The sequence below is a fragment of the Scardinius erythrophthalmus genome (genome assembly GCF_964197995.2).
Source record: "Scardinius erythrophthalmus genome assembly, chromosome: 9".
Lineage (NCBI taxonomy): Eukaryota > Metazoa > Chordata > Actinopteri > Cypriniformes > Leuciscidae > Scardinius > Scardinius erythrophthalmus.
In genome coordinates this window covers 22951108-22970980 of record NC_138229.1, presented here as the reverse complement: position 1 = coordinate 22970980, position 19873 = coordinate 22951108, and the positions used below count along the sequence as shown (strand labels likewise).

The 19873-nt window shown below is 35.7% G+C and overlaps 1 protein-coding gene across 2 annotated transcripts; it reads left to right on the top strand.

Moving 5' to 3' along the window:
• The first annotated feature begins 5673 nt into the window (after positions 1-5673).
• Positions 5674-19572, top strand: plcd1b (phospholipase C, delta 1b). Of its 2 annotated transcripts, none has more exons than XM_081375280.1 (15): positions 5674-5979; positions 8989-9147; positions 10949-11177; positions 11269-11398; positions 11519-11747; positions 11911-12112; positions 12283-12427; positions 12579-12731; positions 14728-14877; positions 14999-15149; positions 17475-17591; positions 17695-17873; positions 17988-18120; positions 18194-18343; positions 18554-19572. In XM_081375280.1, the coding sequence occupies exons 1-15, from the start codon at positions 5949-5951 to the stop codon at positions 18643-18645; spliced, it is 2250 nt and encodes a 749-aa protein (XP_081231406.1). In that variant the 5' UTR covers positions 5674-5948; the 3' UTR covers positions 18646-19572. The 2 variants fall into 2 exon arrangements, with proteins under 2 accessions (XP_081231406.1, XP_081231405.1); XM_081375279.1 differs by lacking the exon at positions 5674-5979 and adding an exon at positions 8130-8328 and having other exon boundaries at positions 18554-19467.
• The last annotated feature ends 301 nt before the right edge of the window (positions 19573-19873 follow it).

Genomic DNA, 19873 nt, shown 5'->3' with positions numbered 1-19873 from the left:
TTGAATTAGTCAGATGTTAGATAATTATATATTTTTTTTAAATAATATACCCTTATTATTATTTAATGGGCCTAACAGTAAATTAATTATAATCAACAACTGCAAGTGTAGCCTACTTTGAAGAGTAAAAATGACAGGAGGTTACGTTAATTCAACTTTAATAAAACTGCATATGGTAATCAAATTGCACTTCCAAAAGTCAGACATTTGTGAAAAAAGAGAGGAAAAAAACTAAATAAACGAATATACTAAATTATTTTAAGTAGGCTATAATAAATATAAAAGTGTTTTTTATAAAAAAAAAAAAAAAAAAAAAAAAAAAAAAAAAAACATAAAAAGCAAGGGCAGATCAGAACATTTAATGAACAAAACATGTTCCTGTAGCCTACATGGCAGACAGGGGAGCGTAGTCAAAAGCCGGGCGATAAAGGTCGGTAACCGGAATCAGTCCAGGAAGCATCCACTAATCCAGAGAGCAAAGAAACGAATAAGACTAATAGCAGACAAATCAAAGTTTAAAATAAACAGGTGTGAGCGGTTACAAACATTTTTTTTTCTGTGCGTTTCCAAAAAAGAAAAAAAAAAATGAACGTACAGTAGAAGTTCTGAATGTAAAACTTAGTAGCCAAATTGGCCAGTGGGTGAAAAAGTTCATTTCAAACCCTGAGTGTAACAGTAGGCTAAATAAGGAAAAAAATAAAGATCTTAAACCTTGAAATTAATAGCATTATTTATTATAATAGCTACGCAGTGAAGCTTATTTTAAATATACTCAGGTGTATTAAAGGTGTAAGGATATATATATATATATATATATATATATGTACATTTTAGAGCCATTAAATATATTTCTAAGAACTTGCTTTTTTAACTTTTTTTTTTCTTTTAACTTTTTTTTCACTTTGAGCAATGAGTCTTTCTAATTGACAGCCTAACATCAAGGAAAAGCTATGACTTCATTTTAGTTTCATTTCATATTGATCATTCACATAAACATTCATTTAATTGTCGTACAAATAAACAGAAAAGTAAAGAAGATAAATATATATATATATATATATATATATATATATTGATATGGTGAAAATCTAGCTCACATGATGATGACATCATGACATCAGACTTGTAGCCAATATGGGAAAACATTTTAATCTGAAATGTTAGTCAATGGGAGTTTTGAAATAAATGATTTTTGCTCTCATCATTAAAAGGTATGTTTTCACTGGATTACATACTTTTTATTGTTAATGAAAGATACAATTGTTCTATCTCATTTCAGTGAATTATTTGGGCAATTGTTTGCAGCACACTCCTATTTAGGACAATTCTTTAAGATAATTACTTTTTTTTTCTCTAATCCATTTATTATCTGCATAGACTGTGGCCAAATTTAAACATGGTCCCAGTGTTTGCTCAGAAGGCTCGTAGCAGGGGCACAGTAAAGGACAGAGCAAAACATTGGCAGCAATGTGTACCGTAGCATGAAGTAACATGTTTCCCAAAGTCTTTGACTTGGCACTTCATCTTGCCCAGCTGGAATGATTACATTCTTGTTGCAAGGTTGCCCCTTGAGGGGCCAAATCCTCTAGATCAAGTTATAATTAAAAACATACTTTTTTAAAAATTCTCCAGTTATATATATAGACTGATGAAATAGTCTATAAAAAACAGTCAACATAAGACTTTATTCTAAAAACAACATGTTATTTTTTCTGAATGCAACACACTGTGTAAGTAAACCAGAACATCCAGAACATTTTGTTGATTTATTAAAACATCAACATTAATAGTAATCTGTGTAATAGTTGGAGGAATAAGGAGGATTTGCAGGTGGTTAATGTTGCGAAAGAGTCTTCACAGGAGGATAATTTTGTGAATTCCATGCATGCCCACATCCAACAAGCCCTTAAATATCTCTGTTCCACAGTATCAGTTAAGTTTCAGTTCCTCTAAATTCACATATAGAACCTGAAATGAAAGAGTGATCTGAAGCAACAATCAACACTTTTACACAGCCATCTTAAATACAGTAAAATACTTAATCTGTGTTTTAAAAAAAATCTATGTTTTTCAAAATCATTCAAATGTGGTGGTTACTTTAAACTCCATTCTTCAATGTCACATGATCCTTCAGATTATCACCAGTTGTTATTGGTGCTCAATTATTAATAATGGTTTCTATTATAAATGTTTAAAACATTTTTAACTGATTCATATTTGTGTGGAAATATTTAAAAAAAATATTAAGCAGCAAAAAACAGTTTTTCATATTGATAATAATAAGAAATGTTTCTTGAGCAGCAAATCAGCAGAATTATTTCTGAAGGATCATGTGACACTGAAGACTGGAATAATGATGTATGAGGAGATGCATAATGATGATGTATAAGGAGTATGCTGAAAATTTAGCCATTTTTAGCCATTGCGTCATGAAGCCTAAGTGACTTCTTTCAAAATAATTTAAAAAATCTTAAATATGCCAGACGTTTGACTGGGATTGGTAGTGTGTATATACAGTATTTATGCAATGATTGTGATTTTAACAGTTAAAAACCAGTAAAAACCTGTTTATTGTTTAATAGTAAGTTTCCTTACTATGTACAGTGAATACGATAATAGATCTAACCTTACATTTAGTGAAAAAGAACAAGTCATTGCATAATTTACTATGAAAACTGTAAACATTCCCAGAATTCCCTGCGTGACACTTCACATTTGATGTATGTTTGTTGAAATAACTGTTTCTTCTTATTTTGATTTATTTTTTCTAATCAGTACATTAGGGTTTTGTAACAATCCCATTTCCAGTAAAATCAAGAATCTGTGATTTGTTCTTTCTCTTTAACCTTAATTTAACTGACAAAAGTATGAAAAGATTTACAATGTTTTCCCTGACCAACTTTGTATTTTGTAAATATAATTTTATTTTTATTTTGATGGCTCCAAAAATGTTGGGACAGAGGCATGTGTCACATTACCTTTATTTACACTTTTTAATCATTTGGGAATTAAGGATTTTTGCAGTTTTGCAAGTGGAATTTTTGCCCAATCTGGTACAAGACGTTGCTCAACAGTCCTTGTACTTCATTGTCTTATTCTCTTTTTCATGATGGGCCAAACATTTTTGATAGACTGCAGGCAAACCAGTCAAGCAAATACCTTCTGCAACTACTCATGTGCAGAATGAGCCCTGGCATTTTCTTGCTTTCCAGGAAAGATGTCATCTTGATGGCAGTATGTCTCTGTACAATCCCAATATACACCTACATCAATGGTACCTTCACACATGCAAATCACGAAGTTTGCACTGATGCACCCCCATACCATAAAACCTAAAATGTTGCAACCGCATTTTTTACGGTCAATTTCAGGCAACCACAGCTGCCATTTTTTTTTTACTGTAAATTTCACCTTTTTTTTTTACAGTGTGTGTGTATGTAGTATATATACATATATACGTGTGTAAAGGATCATATGCTATATTTCTAGCCAGTCATCTTTTCAATTTACATTTGTATGCAGTATGCACAGTAGCCTCTTTTATTAAATATGTTTTAGATCAAAATATTCAGACTATTGTAGCCAAGGCACAGAATGCTGCCTTCTGTCTGCAGTCTTATCCTCGGCCCCTTCAACACAGAGATGGATTTGGGGAATAAGGCCTCTCTTCCTGAGCCTGCAGATTGACCTAATGTTAAAATGCACTCATCCCAGAGCTGACGCTGCTTGGAGGGTAATCCAGCCATGAATGGGACTGCTGATTGGCACAACACTACACTACACACTACTGCATGACTATTGTTGTATCAGGGTCAAGCAAAATCATACTGAGTGTGACAGATGACAAGACACTCACAGTAACTATAACAAGACTGAAGAGTTACACATCAATCAACACTGACATTCTTCTGTATTTGTCCAGGCAGGTATCTTTGATATCTAAGATCTCAGCTCTGCCTGTGAAGACATTCACTTTGCGTGACATATATTGCATGACAACACCAGGATAAAATGACCAATCATCTGTGGCATACAGGCAACAGGTTATTTTTTTTAAAGCTGCATACTTCAAAAAAATAGTAAACTTACAGCATTTATAAGAATGTTTTCTCGGGGATCACATGATCAGTGGGAAGTCACTGCTAGGTCACAGTGACTTCGTGAAAGTTAGCAACACTAAATACTTTTCTACTTTTTCATCCTTTTATTTAAATCCAGTGGGTCCACAGTAATAAATCATTTCCAAAAATTGACACAACTCACACATATCATTTTCTTTCCTAGACCTGGAAGGGATTATAAAATCATCACAATTATTTAGTCTATTCTATTGACAGTCCTGATATTTTCAAGTCCTAGTTTGTAATTCCCTAAATCACCCTCTGAACCTGCTTAACCCTCTGTGCTACATACTTGTGTTTATGATTCACTTAACTGGAAGGTGACATAAAGTACAATACACTGAGGGCTTGAAGACAGATGGCATTACTTAAGTTCAGTATGAAGGCGAATCTAGGCTACATGCAACTGAACATAGCAGCAAACATGATGATTGTATAGAGGAGATGTGATGTTTTGAATACACTTCATTTGTGTTCCATGCTGTAGCCTGCATCGTAAAATACACAGAAATTACCACAGCGTGAGGAAATAATTTATTGAACTATTTCTAAGCTTAAATCAATCACAAAATAGGTATATGACATTGACATTTGTGGAATTGAAGATACATTAAATATATTTGTCTTTTTCCTTGTGACTGGTTGGTCAGCCTGGCTTACCAGGGAGTGATCAGTTAATAAGTTCCCTTTTAAAAAATCTCAGAAATGACTTTACAAACATGCTTGTAATTTTGCATTGCCGGTGGGCTCTTGCATCCAAGTCAAGAGTGAGGCTGAAGTGCATGGCGGCTTGTTCAGAAAGCATCTGATATATTTTACACACACACAAAAAAACTTGAAATGGAATGTTTTTTTATACTCAGCAGTCACATAGCAGATATGAAAGCTGCATTGAGAGCATTTCATTTTGCCAGTAAAATTAGTTCCTTGATCACTATCAGTCAGCAAAGGAATTCTTTGACAAAGGCAAACTTTAAACCTCTCCAGCCAAAGTAGTTATATACATGGAAATACCTCAAATCACAGAGAATTACAATCATGTGAAATGCTAATCAACAACACCCAATAACACTTGGATATATGTTCCAGGTTTTATAGGCATATTTGAAGTGAAGAGATAATATGCACTCATTTTTAAGGCGCACAAAGCCTTAAAAAGTCTATATTTCAAGCCTATGTATTTTAATCCAAAGCAAAACCCACTCAGAAATGCAGTCTTTCTCTTTGTATAAAGCAGACTGCCAGGTATCTGTTTAATGACTCAGAAAAATGTTAAAATAGGTAGGCTACATGACTAGCTCGTTGCTTTGCAGGCTATAAATTATTAGTGCTGTCTGGCAGATTCAATACACACTAATACAGCATATTTTCATCTTAACTGGCATGACTAGTGTCTATACAGCTCTAATTACAGGTGCAGTTTAAGAACTGCTTCTCCAGACTTTAACAAACCAAACATTCAATCTCAGTCTGGATTTGCTTTACCGTGAGCATAATTTGAGTAAATTCCCCTACAGACAGCTGGAGGCACAGCATGCATTTATAAGATGCTGAACTGATCAGTGGGAGTGGCCCATCATGAGATAGCCTACCTTTTACTGAGACGCTATTACCCACAGGCAGGTAATCTGTACCTGTGCCGAGAAGGCTGGAGCAAAAGATCCGCTCTCAGTTTCGTCTGTTTTTGGTTTTGTTGTGTTTTTTTTTTTTTTTTTTTGCGCCAGCGAAGTTCTATGTAGTTTGTTTTTGCGTGTGAACTCCTGGATTTGAGAACACTGGACATATAGTGCACGAGGAGGATATACCAGTCTGCTGTATTTACGAGAAATGGATTCCAACGGCATTGCTGATAAACAATGTAAGTGTTGAATGTAAACTAATACGGGACACTGTTACATCTGAATTAAAATGATTCCGAAATGGCTGTGCGTATCACAAAAGTCAATAGACAAACATCTTAAAGTTCAGTTTGAGAGCAGTGGATGTTCAGACCTGTTTAGCTAAACCTGCACGCGCTCTTGAGTTTCAGCCACGCGCAACTGAATGTTAACTATTACCAAACGAACCCTCATGCTAGTTCATGAAATATTTCTTTTAACGGGCGATACAAACCACATAGAGGGGTAAATTTTAATATGAACCGGTTTTTATTCGATTTTTGGTATTGTATTTCATTTGTAGGCTACATTACGTTTGAAAATACTTTCGCAAAACCCACATTTGTTTTCAGTCAGTTGTTTTCTGATGATGCGTATGAACGCATGAATGGGTGGTGTAGTGTAAATTGAGTTAGCGTATAATATGGCTGCCACACCCTTGGCAACTTTGTATTGTATTGTTATTTATTGGGTGTAGCTATTTGCCCATCTCACTACAGTGCTCCAATTCTGCAGCAATAAAATAACCTAGATTTTCTATTGAGGACATCGAGGATGGGGCACAGGAGAGGTGTCAGTAGCCTGGAGCAACATTCCGTCGACTGTCTCACATAACATCCCTTTCATTACTTCAGTTCCTGAAACGTCTGTCAAATTATGGGTTTACTCGCTCTTCAAACCAAGGCTCAGCTCATGTAACTGTTTTTTCCCCCCAGCAGACTTAGCAAACTGTCTTAGAAAAACAAATGTGAAAAAAATATTCTAAAAAGTTTAACTTGACAGACACATTCAGTTTGTGCAGGGTAAGGTGGTTTTAAAAACACTTGCAGTGGTTCTGTGATTGTTGCTGTTGTTTAGAGGCTAATATTAGGACAATTTGTAGTGGGGCTATCTGCCACAAACCCACTGGCTGCTTCCTGCTTTCAGTGAGAGGCAAGACAGTCATTTCCCTCTGGATGACAGAGATAGGAGGTTCAGGAGATGTATACACAACAAGCACACAGTTATTCACAGTTATGTGTATACAGACATTTAGATGCCTTAGGCTTTTTAAGAACCCAAACGTGGGTCATGTTTACTGTAACAGAAATATGTCATGCTGTACATACAGTACATACATGTCTAAATCTTTAAATAAACAATACAAACCACAATTAGGGCAAAACGGTGTATAAAATGTGACATATTTTAGACATTGCAATTTTAAAAAGGTTACAGGAAAATTGGTACAGAAATGTGGAATGAAATAAAAAAAAATTTTACAAATAAAAGTAACTTGAATTGGACCTATATCAGTGTTACTTTAGTTTATATTCTATTCTAGTGTTTATTAATGTTTTGAATGAGTTTTTATTATTTTCAGGTTTCGTTGTAATGTTTGTTTGTTTTAGTATCTTATGTGCTTTTGTCATTATATTAGCTCTAGTTTTTATTTTGTTTTCTAGTTTTTATTTTATTTCTATTTAGCTTCATTTGAGTTTGTGCAATTTTACTACTTCAATTAAGCTTATTTTATTTTAGTTGCCAAGGTTTCGTTTGTTCTTCTCATCTAATATTTGTTTTATTTCAGCCTCATTTCAATTAACTAAAAGTATTGTAATAGTTTTAGTTAATGATAACATTATTGGCCTGTACATTTAACAACACCTCAACAATATAAAAAGAATATTTGTTTTGACATTGCATTGCAGTGTAAAAAGAAAGTCCTGTATAATTATGAAACGGTCATACCATCATAATGAAAGAAATGGCATGTTTTATCTGCACGTACAGCTCGTGTAGGGTTAACATAAATCCACCGAGTGCGGCTGCTGAACACATCAGTCTGTGTGGACTGGCAAATGCAGTCACTAGATGGCGCCATTGCTTCTGCACAGAAAGACACACAGAAGCCCAACAGGTATTTTACCTGCTGTTACGTATTTGTAGCTTTCGACTGTAGTCTAGTCTAAAGTATACTTTTAATAAGTAGCCTACTTTGTAGTGATATCTTTCTTTAAATACACATCCTTAACGTGTTGATTTAATTCGCCAACAAACATTGCCACTTGTTGGGATCAGACGGAAGGTATCTGCTTTCTTATTCTAGGGATGAACTTTGGATTAGTACACGCCCCAAATCCGCAGACAAGCGAGTGAGCGAAACAACACAGCACAGCAAGTCTTTGGGATATGTTTGCGGCTCCTATTATCAGAAGCAGTTTTGTTTTTTGAGCGGAAAATTCACATTATGCAGTGTGTACGAAGACAACCTGTTCGGACCAAGTCTCAAGAGTCCTTATACCAGGCACAGATCAAGACAGTCGCGCGCAACAACATGAAACTAATAGGTATGAGAATGAATAGGCTATAACAATAATCCCGTTTTAATGTAATCTGAGAACTTCATCTTTCATACTTGTGTTTACATTGGGGATTCTATTGGTTATTGGTTATTTTAAGATTTATAAGGTTCATTGACATGCACGTCTCCAAGGAAATCTCGTAACCAGGAAAGCATTGTCTGTCTCACCTATAAATTGCTTACCTTGATAGCAGTGTAAGTAGGTCCCAGCTATTGTCCTAAATAGACCAAGATCACGTCACACCTATTGATTCATGGTTGTGTGTGTAAATTACTCTCAAATACACACCACGCCTTAGTAAATAATGCATTTTGTGCTTTGGCAGTTTGACCTAATATCTGGTCCTGGTTGGTGTCAAGTGTCCACAGCACAGTATGTGTTCAAGTCTTTCAGGAAGAGTCTTTTGTCTTTTACATAGAAGTTAAAACCACGTTTTCTTCCTCAGCAGCTGAAAGGGTGGGTTCCTAACTTCCTTCCTCAATTGGACCTCAGAGGGACAATATAATCCTTTTGTTTCCCTTCATAAAAAAAAGGATGTTGTGATGTGGGAAATGACATATGCCACAAATCTGCCTTTCAAAGGGAAATAATATGAGCTTTGAAAGAATGACTACATGAGTGGTCTTGTCCTTGTCCTCCCCACAGGTTTGGAGGGTGACATAGACCTGCAGTTCCTGATAAACGGCGGGGACCTTTTGAAAGTTCGTTCAGGCTCATGGAAAAAGTCGCGCTACTTCAAGCTGCAGGAGGACTGCAAGACCATGTGGCATGAATCCAAAAAGACCTTGAAGTCCAAAAACACATGTGAGTCCCAAAAAGGTGTCAGGAACCTTTCAGCCCTTTCTTTGAATGCTCTCGTGTCCTGCACTGACCATTGTTGTGTTGTTTTGGCTATGTGTGTTAATTAATGTCTCACAGAAGTTACTATAGAATTTCCTTGCTCAAATCCACATTTTTAAGCACAAACTGGGTACAATTATTGTAAGTATATTATTGCATATGCAGTATATTTTTGTTTGCGTTCTTTAATATTAAAGTTATTGTATCCATAATTTATACTATTTTTGGACTACAGATTTATGCCAACAATATCAGATGAAGCGAGGTTGATTAACTGGGTGTGGTTGAATCAATAAAATGTATATATTTGCTGTACTTTAAAGACATTGCCTTGTGATTTATTGTGTATTGATATTTCTGTATACTCAAATTTCTGTTAATCATAATGATGTACACTACCATTCAAAAGGCTGGGGTCAGTAATATATTTTTGAAAGAAATTCCTACTTTTATTCAGCAAGGATGCACTTAATTGATCAAAAGTGACAGTAAGGACATATTGTAACAAAAGATTTCTATTACAAATAAATGCTGTTTTTTTACTTTCTATTTACCAAAGAATTCTGAAAAACGGGCAGCTGAATTTTTGTTTTCAATAATAATAAACCTATTTTAACAACAATAAAATTGTTCACAATATTAACATTTTTGGAATAAATAATTCAAGCCTTGGTGAGCATAAGATACTTCTAACAAAAACATTTTAAAAATCTGACCCCAAACTTTTGAATGGTACTTAATATTGAAATATAATAATCAATGTCTTTATGAGGATGAATTTTATAGTTCTCTTGCTTTTATTAATTTTTCATATCAATATAATTTTTTTTCTTCAGAGCATTGGCCAGGAATATTGGCCATCATTTTAAAATTTTATCAATTAAAAGGGTATTGATTAAGTGGTGGGTTTTACTAGAGCGTATTCAAGTATATTGTCAGTTTTGTGACCAGTGCTGCAAAACATCAGCCCTGAGGCTATGTTTAAAATGTCTGTAATTTTCCTCAAAGTATGCAAAGCAGGGGTGGTTCTAGGATTCATCCACAGGGTGCTCAGCCCTCAGTGAGAATGTGTAGCATGAGAACACTGCCTCTTTAAATCGCACCACTACATTATATAGTAAGTGAGAAGTAGCCTACTGGTACCAGTACAATACAGTAACAATAGTCAATACAAAAACTTTATAAATTATATAATGATACCAGTCTTTCTGCCGTACAGTTCAATTCGGTATACATGTAGGCTACTGATAAACAGACTAACAGACAAATCATAAAGTTATTAATATTATTAATAAGTTATTATAATAAGTATTACTGTTAAACAAACATATTGACTAAAATTAAGGATTTTTTTTTTTTAGATCACATATTTACTTTCCCTGCCATAACATTCACTGTCCCCGTCTAAATAAAGTTATTGCTCTCATTGTTGTAACATTACGATACCAACATTTTAATCACAAATCAAATGCACAAAATCGAGCTTGCACCGCTTTTGTATTAAGCATGACCTCTTCTACATATAATTTCCATATGCATATTACCATCCAGACACGTGATGATACTGCATGTAACAGCAGGAAACTAGGAAACCTGCTTCTAAGAAATGGATCTTGTCTTGCAAATGTGACATCAGTGAATCAAAATATATGATAATGTTTTTAATAATGTTGGGACAGCTGTGGATGATCAGGGTCTGGGTTCAGTGGGACCCACGTTACATATTACTCCATTTTCTGAAGTTTTGTATGTCTTTCTCACTCAGTCTCTCTTGACGACATTGAGGCGGTACGAGCAGGTCGGCAGACGGAGGGTCTGAGGAAACACACAGAGGAGTCAGTGGATGGTCGAGCGTTCTCCATCCTGTTTAAGGGGCGACAGAAAAACCTGGACCTGATCGCCAGCTCTGAGGAAGAAGCCAAGAAGTGGGTCAATGGTTTGGAGAAAGTCATCTCAAACATGAACAACCTCACTCCGCAGAAGAAAACGGAGCAGTATCCTTTTCCAACGCCTGTGGTGTTGAGGTGCAATTCAAGCATTATTCTTTCAAATCTCTCTTTAATTGTCCTTACATCAGAGCTTTAGCTGGATCTACAGTTCTATACGCAAAGCAGATAAAAACTTGGACAACAAGATGAGTCCGAAAGAGCTGAAGAGCTTTCTCCAAGACATCAACATTGAAGTGGACGAAGACTACGCTGAAATGCTCTTTGAGGTAATATTCTTGTTATGCAGGAATGTAACCCAGTTTACCTGTCTAATGTTCTCTCACAATTTAAATAGATGAACACAGTAGATAACTTGAATAGAAATGCCACTGTTTCCCCTCTTTCAGAAATGTGACCAATCGAAGTGTGGATTCCTAGAGGGCAAGGAGATCGAGCATTTCTATAAAATCTTGACACAAAGAGAGGAGATCGATGTCATCTACAAAGAGTATGCAAAGACAGACGGTCTCATGAGCGCCGCTGACCTGCTGAACTTCCTGTTGAATGAGCAAAGAGAGGATGCGTCTCTGAATGATGCCTTTCAGCTTATTGAGAAATACGAACTTGATGAAAATGGTAATGTTATTCTTATTTGTAAGTTGCTTTGGATAAAAACATCTGCTATAAACACTATCATTCAAAAGTTTGCTGTCAGGAAGTTTAGCCTCAGTCTCAGGGGAAAAGATACACAAGCACAACGTTTTTTTAATTGCATGTCTGTGTTTCGTGTTTCTTGTAGCCAAAGCCAAACAGCAAATGACAAAGGATGGCTTCCTAATGTACCTGCACCAGCCGGAGGGGTTGATCTTTAACCCGGCCCATAAAAGGGTTTACCAGGACATGAAGCAGCCTCTCAACCATTACTTCATCTCCTCCTCTCACAACACATACCTGCTGGAGGACCAGCTCAAGGGACCCAGCAGCACTGAGGCGTACATAAAGTAATGTTAATCATTCAATATTTGAATACATTTTAATTACGTAGTTAAAAAAATAGAATATTTAGATATATATTAGTTTCATAATGAAAGCATTTGAATTAATTTACCTTTCAGAAAGCATGTTTTTATGGCTTAGTTTTGAGGTAGTAAGTTGCATTGTCTCCGTACAGAGCACTTCTAAAGGGATGCCGCTGTGTGGAGCTGGACTGCTGGGATGGATCAGATGGAGAGCCAGTCATTTATCATGGATACTCTCTCACCTCGAAGATCCTCTTCAAAGATGTGATTGAAGCCATTAAAGAATATGCCTTTAAGGTAAAAAGATTCATAACATAAAGGATGCAAATTGCTGTCATTTCACCAAGATACTATAGTGACTGTTACTGTTTGTTTTGGGACTTGTCCTTCTGGTGTGCTTCCCATGTGTGCTTCTGACTGACAACAATATGATTGTTCCCTTCACCAGACGTCCGAGTACCCTGTGATCCTGTCTTTGGAGAACCACTGCAGTGTGGAGCAGCAGAAGACCATGGCTCAGCTCTTGATCTCCATCCTGGGTAGTGCTCTGGTCACCAAACCCCTCGGAGATCAGATGCCCACACACTTCCCTTCTCCAGAGGTTAGTGACTGCGGGATGTTAAGACTCAGTAATCCACTAAGTCATGTTATACAGAGGATCATTTGCAGGCATATTCAGTTGCATGACTATGTAAGGGATACCGTAGGTTAAGCCGGTTATTATAAAATACCAAATAAACCTGACAGGGTGCTCAGGAAGCCGAGCCTGAGAGGGTTTATTTTGTCATAATGACCGACTGATTGTACGCTATCCTGCTTATTACACCCCGAGTGGACATGAAATATCGATTTCAGGTGAAATTATTTTTATCATGTAAGAATAAAGAGACAGTGGAGTTATATGAGAGATATGAAGCTTAGATGGTGTAGCACAATAAAAATGTTTAGTTGCACTTTATTTTACAGTACGTGCACTTACAGTGTACTTGCCTAAGAAAATACTGGTAAGGTTAATATAAGGTAACTTCATGGGTTAAGGTTAGATGTAGAGGTAGGTTCAGGGTTAGTACCTAGTTATTACCCAGTTATTGTAATTAATAAGTACATAGTATGTACATGGGGAACAGGACTGTAAAATAAAGTGCTACCAAATGTTTAGCAGGGAAGCATATTGGTATTCAAATTCTGGCCGTTACGAAAAGACAAAATAAGTTTGTTATTGCTGATATCCGATACATGGCAGATATTAAAAATACTATGTTATTATGTCAAAATAAACTAAAACTAAAACAATTCAAATTAATAGTTTTAAATGCTGCAAGTGAATCACAGTGGCATTACGGCATTGTAAAGTACAATATAAAAAATGTATATTAATTTTGAGATTGGCTAAAGGTTACATTTAACTGTTATTAAATACTAAGAGTTTTTAAATCTTGCATTTAAAATTTTTTTTAAAGGTCATCTAAATAGGGGAAAATATCTATATATACCGATAAATGTAAAAAATTATATCATGCATCCCCTACCCTTTAGTGGTCGTAAATAAAATAATATTTTACCACAAAATTACTTGATTGATTAATAAGAATCAAGTATTCTAGTAAGAAGCTTAATAAACCAAAATAAATTTGTAAATGTAAATGCACACATTTTGTTGTTTTACATGCAATTTTATTGTGACAATCCAAATTGAACACTTACTTAAAATTTGTATAAAGCCGTTTAAAAGATCAAAGTGTTAGGTCTAATCCACAGCTACTTTACTGACCCAAGAGAGATTGCAGTCTGTCTGAACAGGAGATGCTTTCACGATGGAATTCTGTGTGGAATGTGTGGAATTCATGCAGCTGCTTTCTATTTGAAATTATCGTCGCATCTCAAACTCTCTTTGTTTCAGCCATTTACAGTAAAACAAATGTCAACTACTAAAGAAGATTGACACCGTCAGCACATAAATTATGCTTGCATATATAAAAATGAGGAAACCCTGCAAAGACAGAGTTATAAGATCACGGTTTTGTGGCTTTTAAAGATGATGCATTGGATTGCTATGGTGACTGGTGCTTTGCCTGCAGGGGAGCGGGTGATTATCATAGCTTACATAACATTGTTTTTCATTCCCTCTGGTCAAGGTGTGGCCTGTTCTGGTCACTGTCACTGTCAACAATAGAAGCACTGCGGTTCACCAGAGTATCATTTACAGCATAAGCTTCCTCAAACTATTGTGTTAGAAACGGCTTGTCCTGCCTGCTGCTCTAACTATCAAAATTAAAATGCAGCACATATATGCTGCTTAGCATATTAACAATTGATATGCATTTTTATCATATTCCAGCCTAAAATGCAGAGACAACTGTAAATAAGCTGCTATTAGAACGCGGTTCCTTTTGGTGTAAGTAGTGTAGAAAATACACATGCATTAAAAGAATTAAAAATCTTAAAGGAAAGCAACAAATAGGCAAAACAAAATGCTTGACTTTCATTGGATTTATTTGAGAATCATTTGAATAAAAGTGCCTGTTGAATGAATGCATGTAAATGTGAGCTGATGGCAGAATCTGCAGGCTCTGATTTAATGACTGTGTATTATTTAGGAACTCAAAGGACGGTTCATAGTGAAAGGGAAGAGACTAAACAAACTTGAGGACACGTTTTCAGACGAGTCCAAAGCAGCAAATGAAGACAGTGTAACAGAAGAAGAAGATGACGAAGGGGATGAAGAAGACCGTAAGAAACAATCTAGCGTAAGCCGAGTTCTGTGATCTCTGTCTTGCATACATATGTGACCATGGAAAGTAATCATTTAAATACTTTGTTTCTTTTAATTCTCAACATTTATTTTGTGATTACACACACCTAAAACAGAAATTGAAGTTCGCGAAGGAGCTGTCTGATATCGTGATCTACTGCAAAAGTGTCCCCTTCCATGGCTTTGAGGATTCCCGGGACAAGCAGTCCTTTTATGAGATGGCCTCATTCAAAGAGGGAAAAGCTGTGAAACTGGCGGAGGAATCAGGTGTGATGTCATGATTTCTGCTGCTCAAACACAACACAAGCTATTAAACACATGAATGCATGTCATGAGGCGGAGACACGAACTCTCTCCAGTGGCACAGATTTATTTCTCAGCAAAATACACAGTCATAAACATGCATTACGTCACAACTTTGAATATGTAAAGAAGCAGGTGACCAACAGGGAAAAGAGCCGTTCAGGTTTCTCGTATATTTTTAATTTTGCTGGCTAGCAAAAAGAGATACAGAATTTATTCATAAACAAAATTATTATTATTATTATTAATATTATTTATTTTTAGTAATTAAAGTAAAATGTGGTAAGGGACTGTTCGTTTTTTATTTAAGGGGCTACCGGAGGAGTTTTTAGATCTATAGTCAAAAGACTTGACCCTCCCTTCGCCAGCAATACATTTTTCTATGACCCTCCAACATGATAGTGAAAAAAGGCATGACCCTCCCCGATAATTTATTGATTACTTCTGTACTGGTTTGCGCTTGGCAAAGATGTTCAGATAGCCATTGTTGCATACTCCGTGTGTGCTTTCACATATGCTGCGTTTTCAGTGTGTAATTGATCCACGGCTGTACCACAAACACATACTCACTATTTTTATTTCTTTTTTGAAAAAAAAAGTTTTGTCAGCATTGCGATTCTCTTTATACACATGTACACTCTTTAATAGACGTATTCACGTTTAAACACAATTTAAACAACGTATTATTTAATGTATTAGGCTACTTCTATATAGATTTATATATTAAGTTGCTCAAGCAAGTGGTCAAATATTTAACCATGTACTTCTATTAAAATCGCAAACATTTTAAATGAAAACTTAAAATTGACAAAAACAGCCGACTCTCGTGCCTTTTCTTTTGCATTTAAATTTGAATGCAATAAATCTTGCATGTCACAAAGAACTTGTTTTTCCACCTCCACGAATAAGACGAGTGGTGTTCATTATGTCGCCTCGTTGAGGTAAATTGTAGTTTTCCTTGTTTTACCCCGGTCTTAAAGTAAAAAGATGACTGTGAAAAATGGTAGTATTTAATTAAATACATTTATGGTGAGATTACTAAATTTGATTTAATTAAATGCATTTATGGTGAGATTATTATATTTTCATGTCAATCTGTGTTCATTTTGACCACGAACCTTGCGCTGTCACTTTAATTCAAAATAGATAATAATTTAAATTAAAATAGACTCTGTGCGGAAACGATCGCTGCACCGCACCTGGAACTGGAACTGAACAGCTGGACCGCATCCGCGTGCAGGGTGAAAGCTCTAACCTGTTAACATGGGTATGGAAAAAAATATGCACCGCATACGCACTGCAAACGGAGTATGTGTGAAATGGGCGTAACCTCTGCTTTCTCATCTTGCACATCACACTACATTGTTACGCCCGTTTCACACATACTCCTTTTGCAGTGCGTATGCGATCATTATGGAGCTACATGGAAAAATATGCACAAAACAAGCCACTTTGAAATTTTGCTGTTTTCATGAATACAAAAGTTGGGTTACCCTCCCCTCAACAAAGAATAAAAAGAAAAACTCTCCCCTATTTTCCTCAGGTGGTCCATTCCATAAATACCGAATGGTCCCTAATTCACACAGAAGGCAAAAAGTAGTCTAAAAGTGGGAAAAGTTCTGTGAAACATAAAAGGTGGTCAGCAGTTACAGTGTCTACAACACAATATACACTTCTGTGTGCTCTGTGTTTGGATTTTTTTTTTTCTTTAATTCAAATTTTTATTTAGTAAGGACTTTCAAACTTTCTATTTATCAAAAAAATCCTGAAAAAAATCATGGTTTTCACAAAAACATCAAGCATCACAACAGTTTTCTACAATGATGATAATAAGAAATCTTGAGCATTAAATCAGCATATTAGAATGATTTCTGAAGGATCATGTGACACTGAAGACTGGAATAATGATGCTGAAAATTCAGCTTTGATCACAGGAATAAATTACATTTTACAATATATTCAAATAGAAAAGTTATTTTTATTATATTTTATTATTGTAATAAAACAATAATAATGTTTCACAGTATTATTGTTTTTACTGTTTACAATATTACGGTTTACTGTTTACTTTTTGATAAAATAAATGCAGCCTTGGTGAGCACTAGAAACTTCTTTCTAAAACATTCAAATAATGTACTAACCCCAAACTTTTGAACGGTAGTGTATATTTTTAACCTAAAATCCTACCCAAACACATTCCACAGCTAATAATGCCTCTTGGATGCTAAAAAGAGAAAAAGCAAACAAGCATGTTCCCATAATAACTACTTCTTTTTTTTTCTGTCATAGCAAATGATTATATCCGTCACAATACAGACAAACTCAGCAGGATTTACCCAGCAGGACTAAGGACAGACTCCTCGAACTATAACCCTGTGCCTCTGTGGAACGCAGGCTGTCAGATAGGTAAAGAAGTCATGAATCTGATACCCACCATATAACTGAGTCTAGTGATATATTCAGATTTAATCCGAGTGGAAGTTGATGTCAATGTCACTTCTCCCTTTAGTGGCCCTCAACTTCCAGACGCCCTGCCCAGAGATGAATCTGAATCAAGGGCTCTTTCTTCAAAATGGACAGACTGGTTACATCCTGAAGCCGTCTTACCTACGAGACCAAGACACTGAGTTTGACCCCATCACTCTCACCAAGGGACCATGGTTAAAGAGAAAGAGTCTTCATGTGATGGCAAGTGGCTCTCCAACACCTTTTTTATTTTGTAATATATGGACTATATCTTTGTGTTGTTCGTGTCAGCTGCATAGCTTTTTTTTTTAACCACTGCTACGGTTTGCCTGATAGGTGATCTCAGCCCAACAGTTACCCAAAGTGAGCCAAAGGAAGTCCTCCATTGTTGATCCGATTGTGAAAGTGCAGATCTACGGTGTGCCAGCCGATACGACCATGGTGGAAACGCAGTACATCGAGAATAATGGTATAATAACCCTAGTAATGTTCTCAGTCAGGACTCACCTGGATGTTGCCTAATCGCTCTCTTTTCTCTCAAGGCTTCAACCCCATGTGGAATGAAAACTTCCAGTTTGATGTGTGTGTGCCAGATCTAGCCCTTGTGCGCTTTTTGATTGAGGACTACGATACTGCAACGGAGAATGAATTTATTGGCCAATACACACTTCCCTTGAACAGCCTAAAGAACGGTTAGTGTGCTTCAGTCCTGTATGAGAGCAACGACAATCTGAAAAGTGATTTGCAATTTAGGATTTTGAGTTTTTAATTAAAAAAGGGCCAAACAAAGTTATGAGTATGCATGCTAAATACGATACCAGTAACACTTTAACAATACTATTGATTTGTTGCTTATGTCATTGGCATATAAAGGGTGTATTTCTGTTCATGTTATACCACAGGATACCGCCATGTGCCATTGCTCACCATGAATGGAGACCTCCTTTCCTCAGCTGGGCTGTTCGTTCACATCATGGTTATGGATGCTGAATAATACACACGACGGTGCAGGTTTATACTGTATCTGAGATGATATTGTCACTATATTCAACAGCCCAGACATCCTGAAGTGTAAATGTCTCGCTTTAATTGGTCGGCAAAAAAATCAGGCAGCTTGAGCGATTCTGGTAGGCAGGGAAATTGTGGGAAAACAGCAACTTTTCCGAAGTTGTAATAAGTTGGTCACAATTTTTTGTATTTTTTATTAATTGTAAAATGTTCTACAATTTAGTTTGCCAAATGGATTACCTACTACAACTGTGCATTCTGAACATTAATATTCATGAGTGTCAACCTTTAGTTTTAGTTAAACAGAACACTGTTTTTAGATCTAACGATTAGCAGAGGAACAATTTGATGGTGGAATTACAAATAAACACGACCACTCCACCCTTTGTAGTAGCTCTAGTTAATTTGTTTTTAAGCTTGCATTCATTTTTATTCTTTGTCTTTTATGTAGTTACATACGATTTGTCATATTAAATAAGGTACTTAAATTGTCATGTTTCTAGCTTATACTCTTGTCAGAGAACTCAAAGCCAGCGATTCTGATGAAACACATTGCCAACTGTATAAATCAATGTAAAGTAGAAATACATGTAAGTTATTAAACTGTTGTCTGAGTTCTTGTACTAATTCTGTAATGGCTTCAATCAGACAAAAGAGGTATGAAGAAATTAATTTTCCGGAGTATTCATATGGGCTTGAGGGAGAACTGGCACTCAAACAACATCAGGATAAGTCTGCAGTTGACACATCTTGGATTCTAAAAGTGATTATATTTATATTGTGATTTAAAAAATAAATGTGTGTTCCTAAAAGAAATCATTGATCATAGTAAATTTGTGATATTGATCATGTGACTTTGCACAGAGGGTCTGATGCTCTTTGGATCATTTCAAATCATGGAGAACATCATGAGGTTAAACAAATGTGTGGCATTCATGCAGCTCAAGTGCTACTGCCATTAAAGCAAGAAAAGAAATCACATATTTTGAAGTTCATGTTAATTTTTAAATTTAACTTAAACTTAAATTAAACTCATTATAGTGATATTATTTGCAATTAAGGTTGAAATTTTCAAATTAAAATGTCTCTAACCTACTAATGGAAGACATTAGGACAAAGTTTTGTTGAAGGTGAAAAACAATTTTTTTATAATCAATAATTTTTTGTTTATAATCATTACCCCAAGCATGCGCAAGCAATTTCTTGCGTGCTGA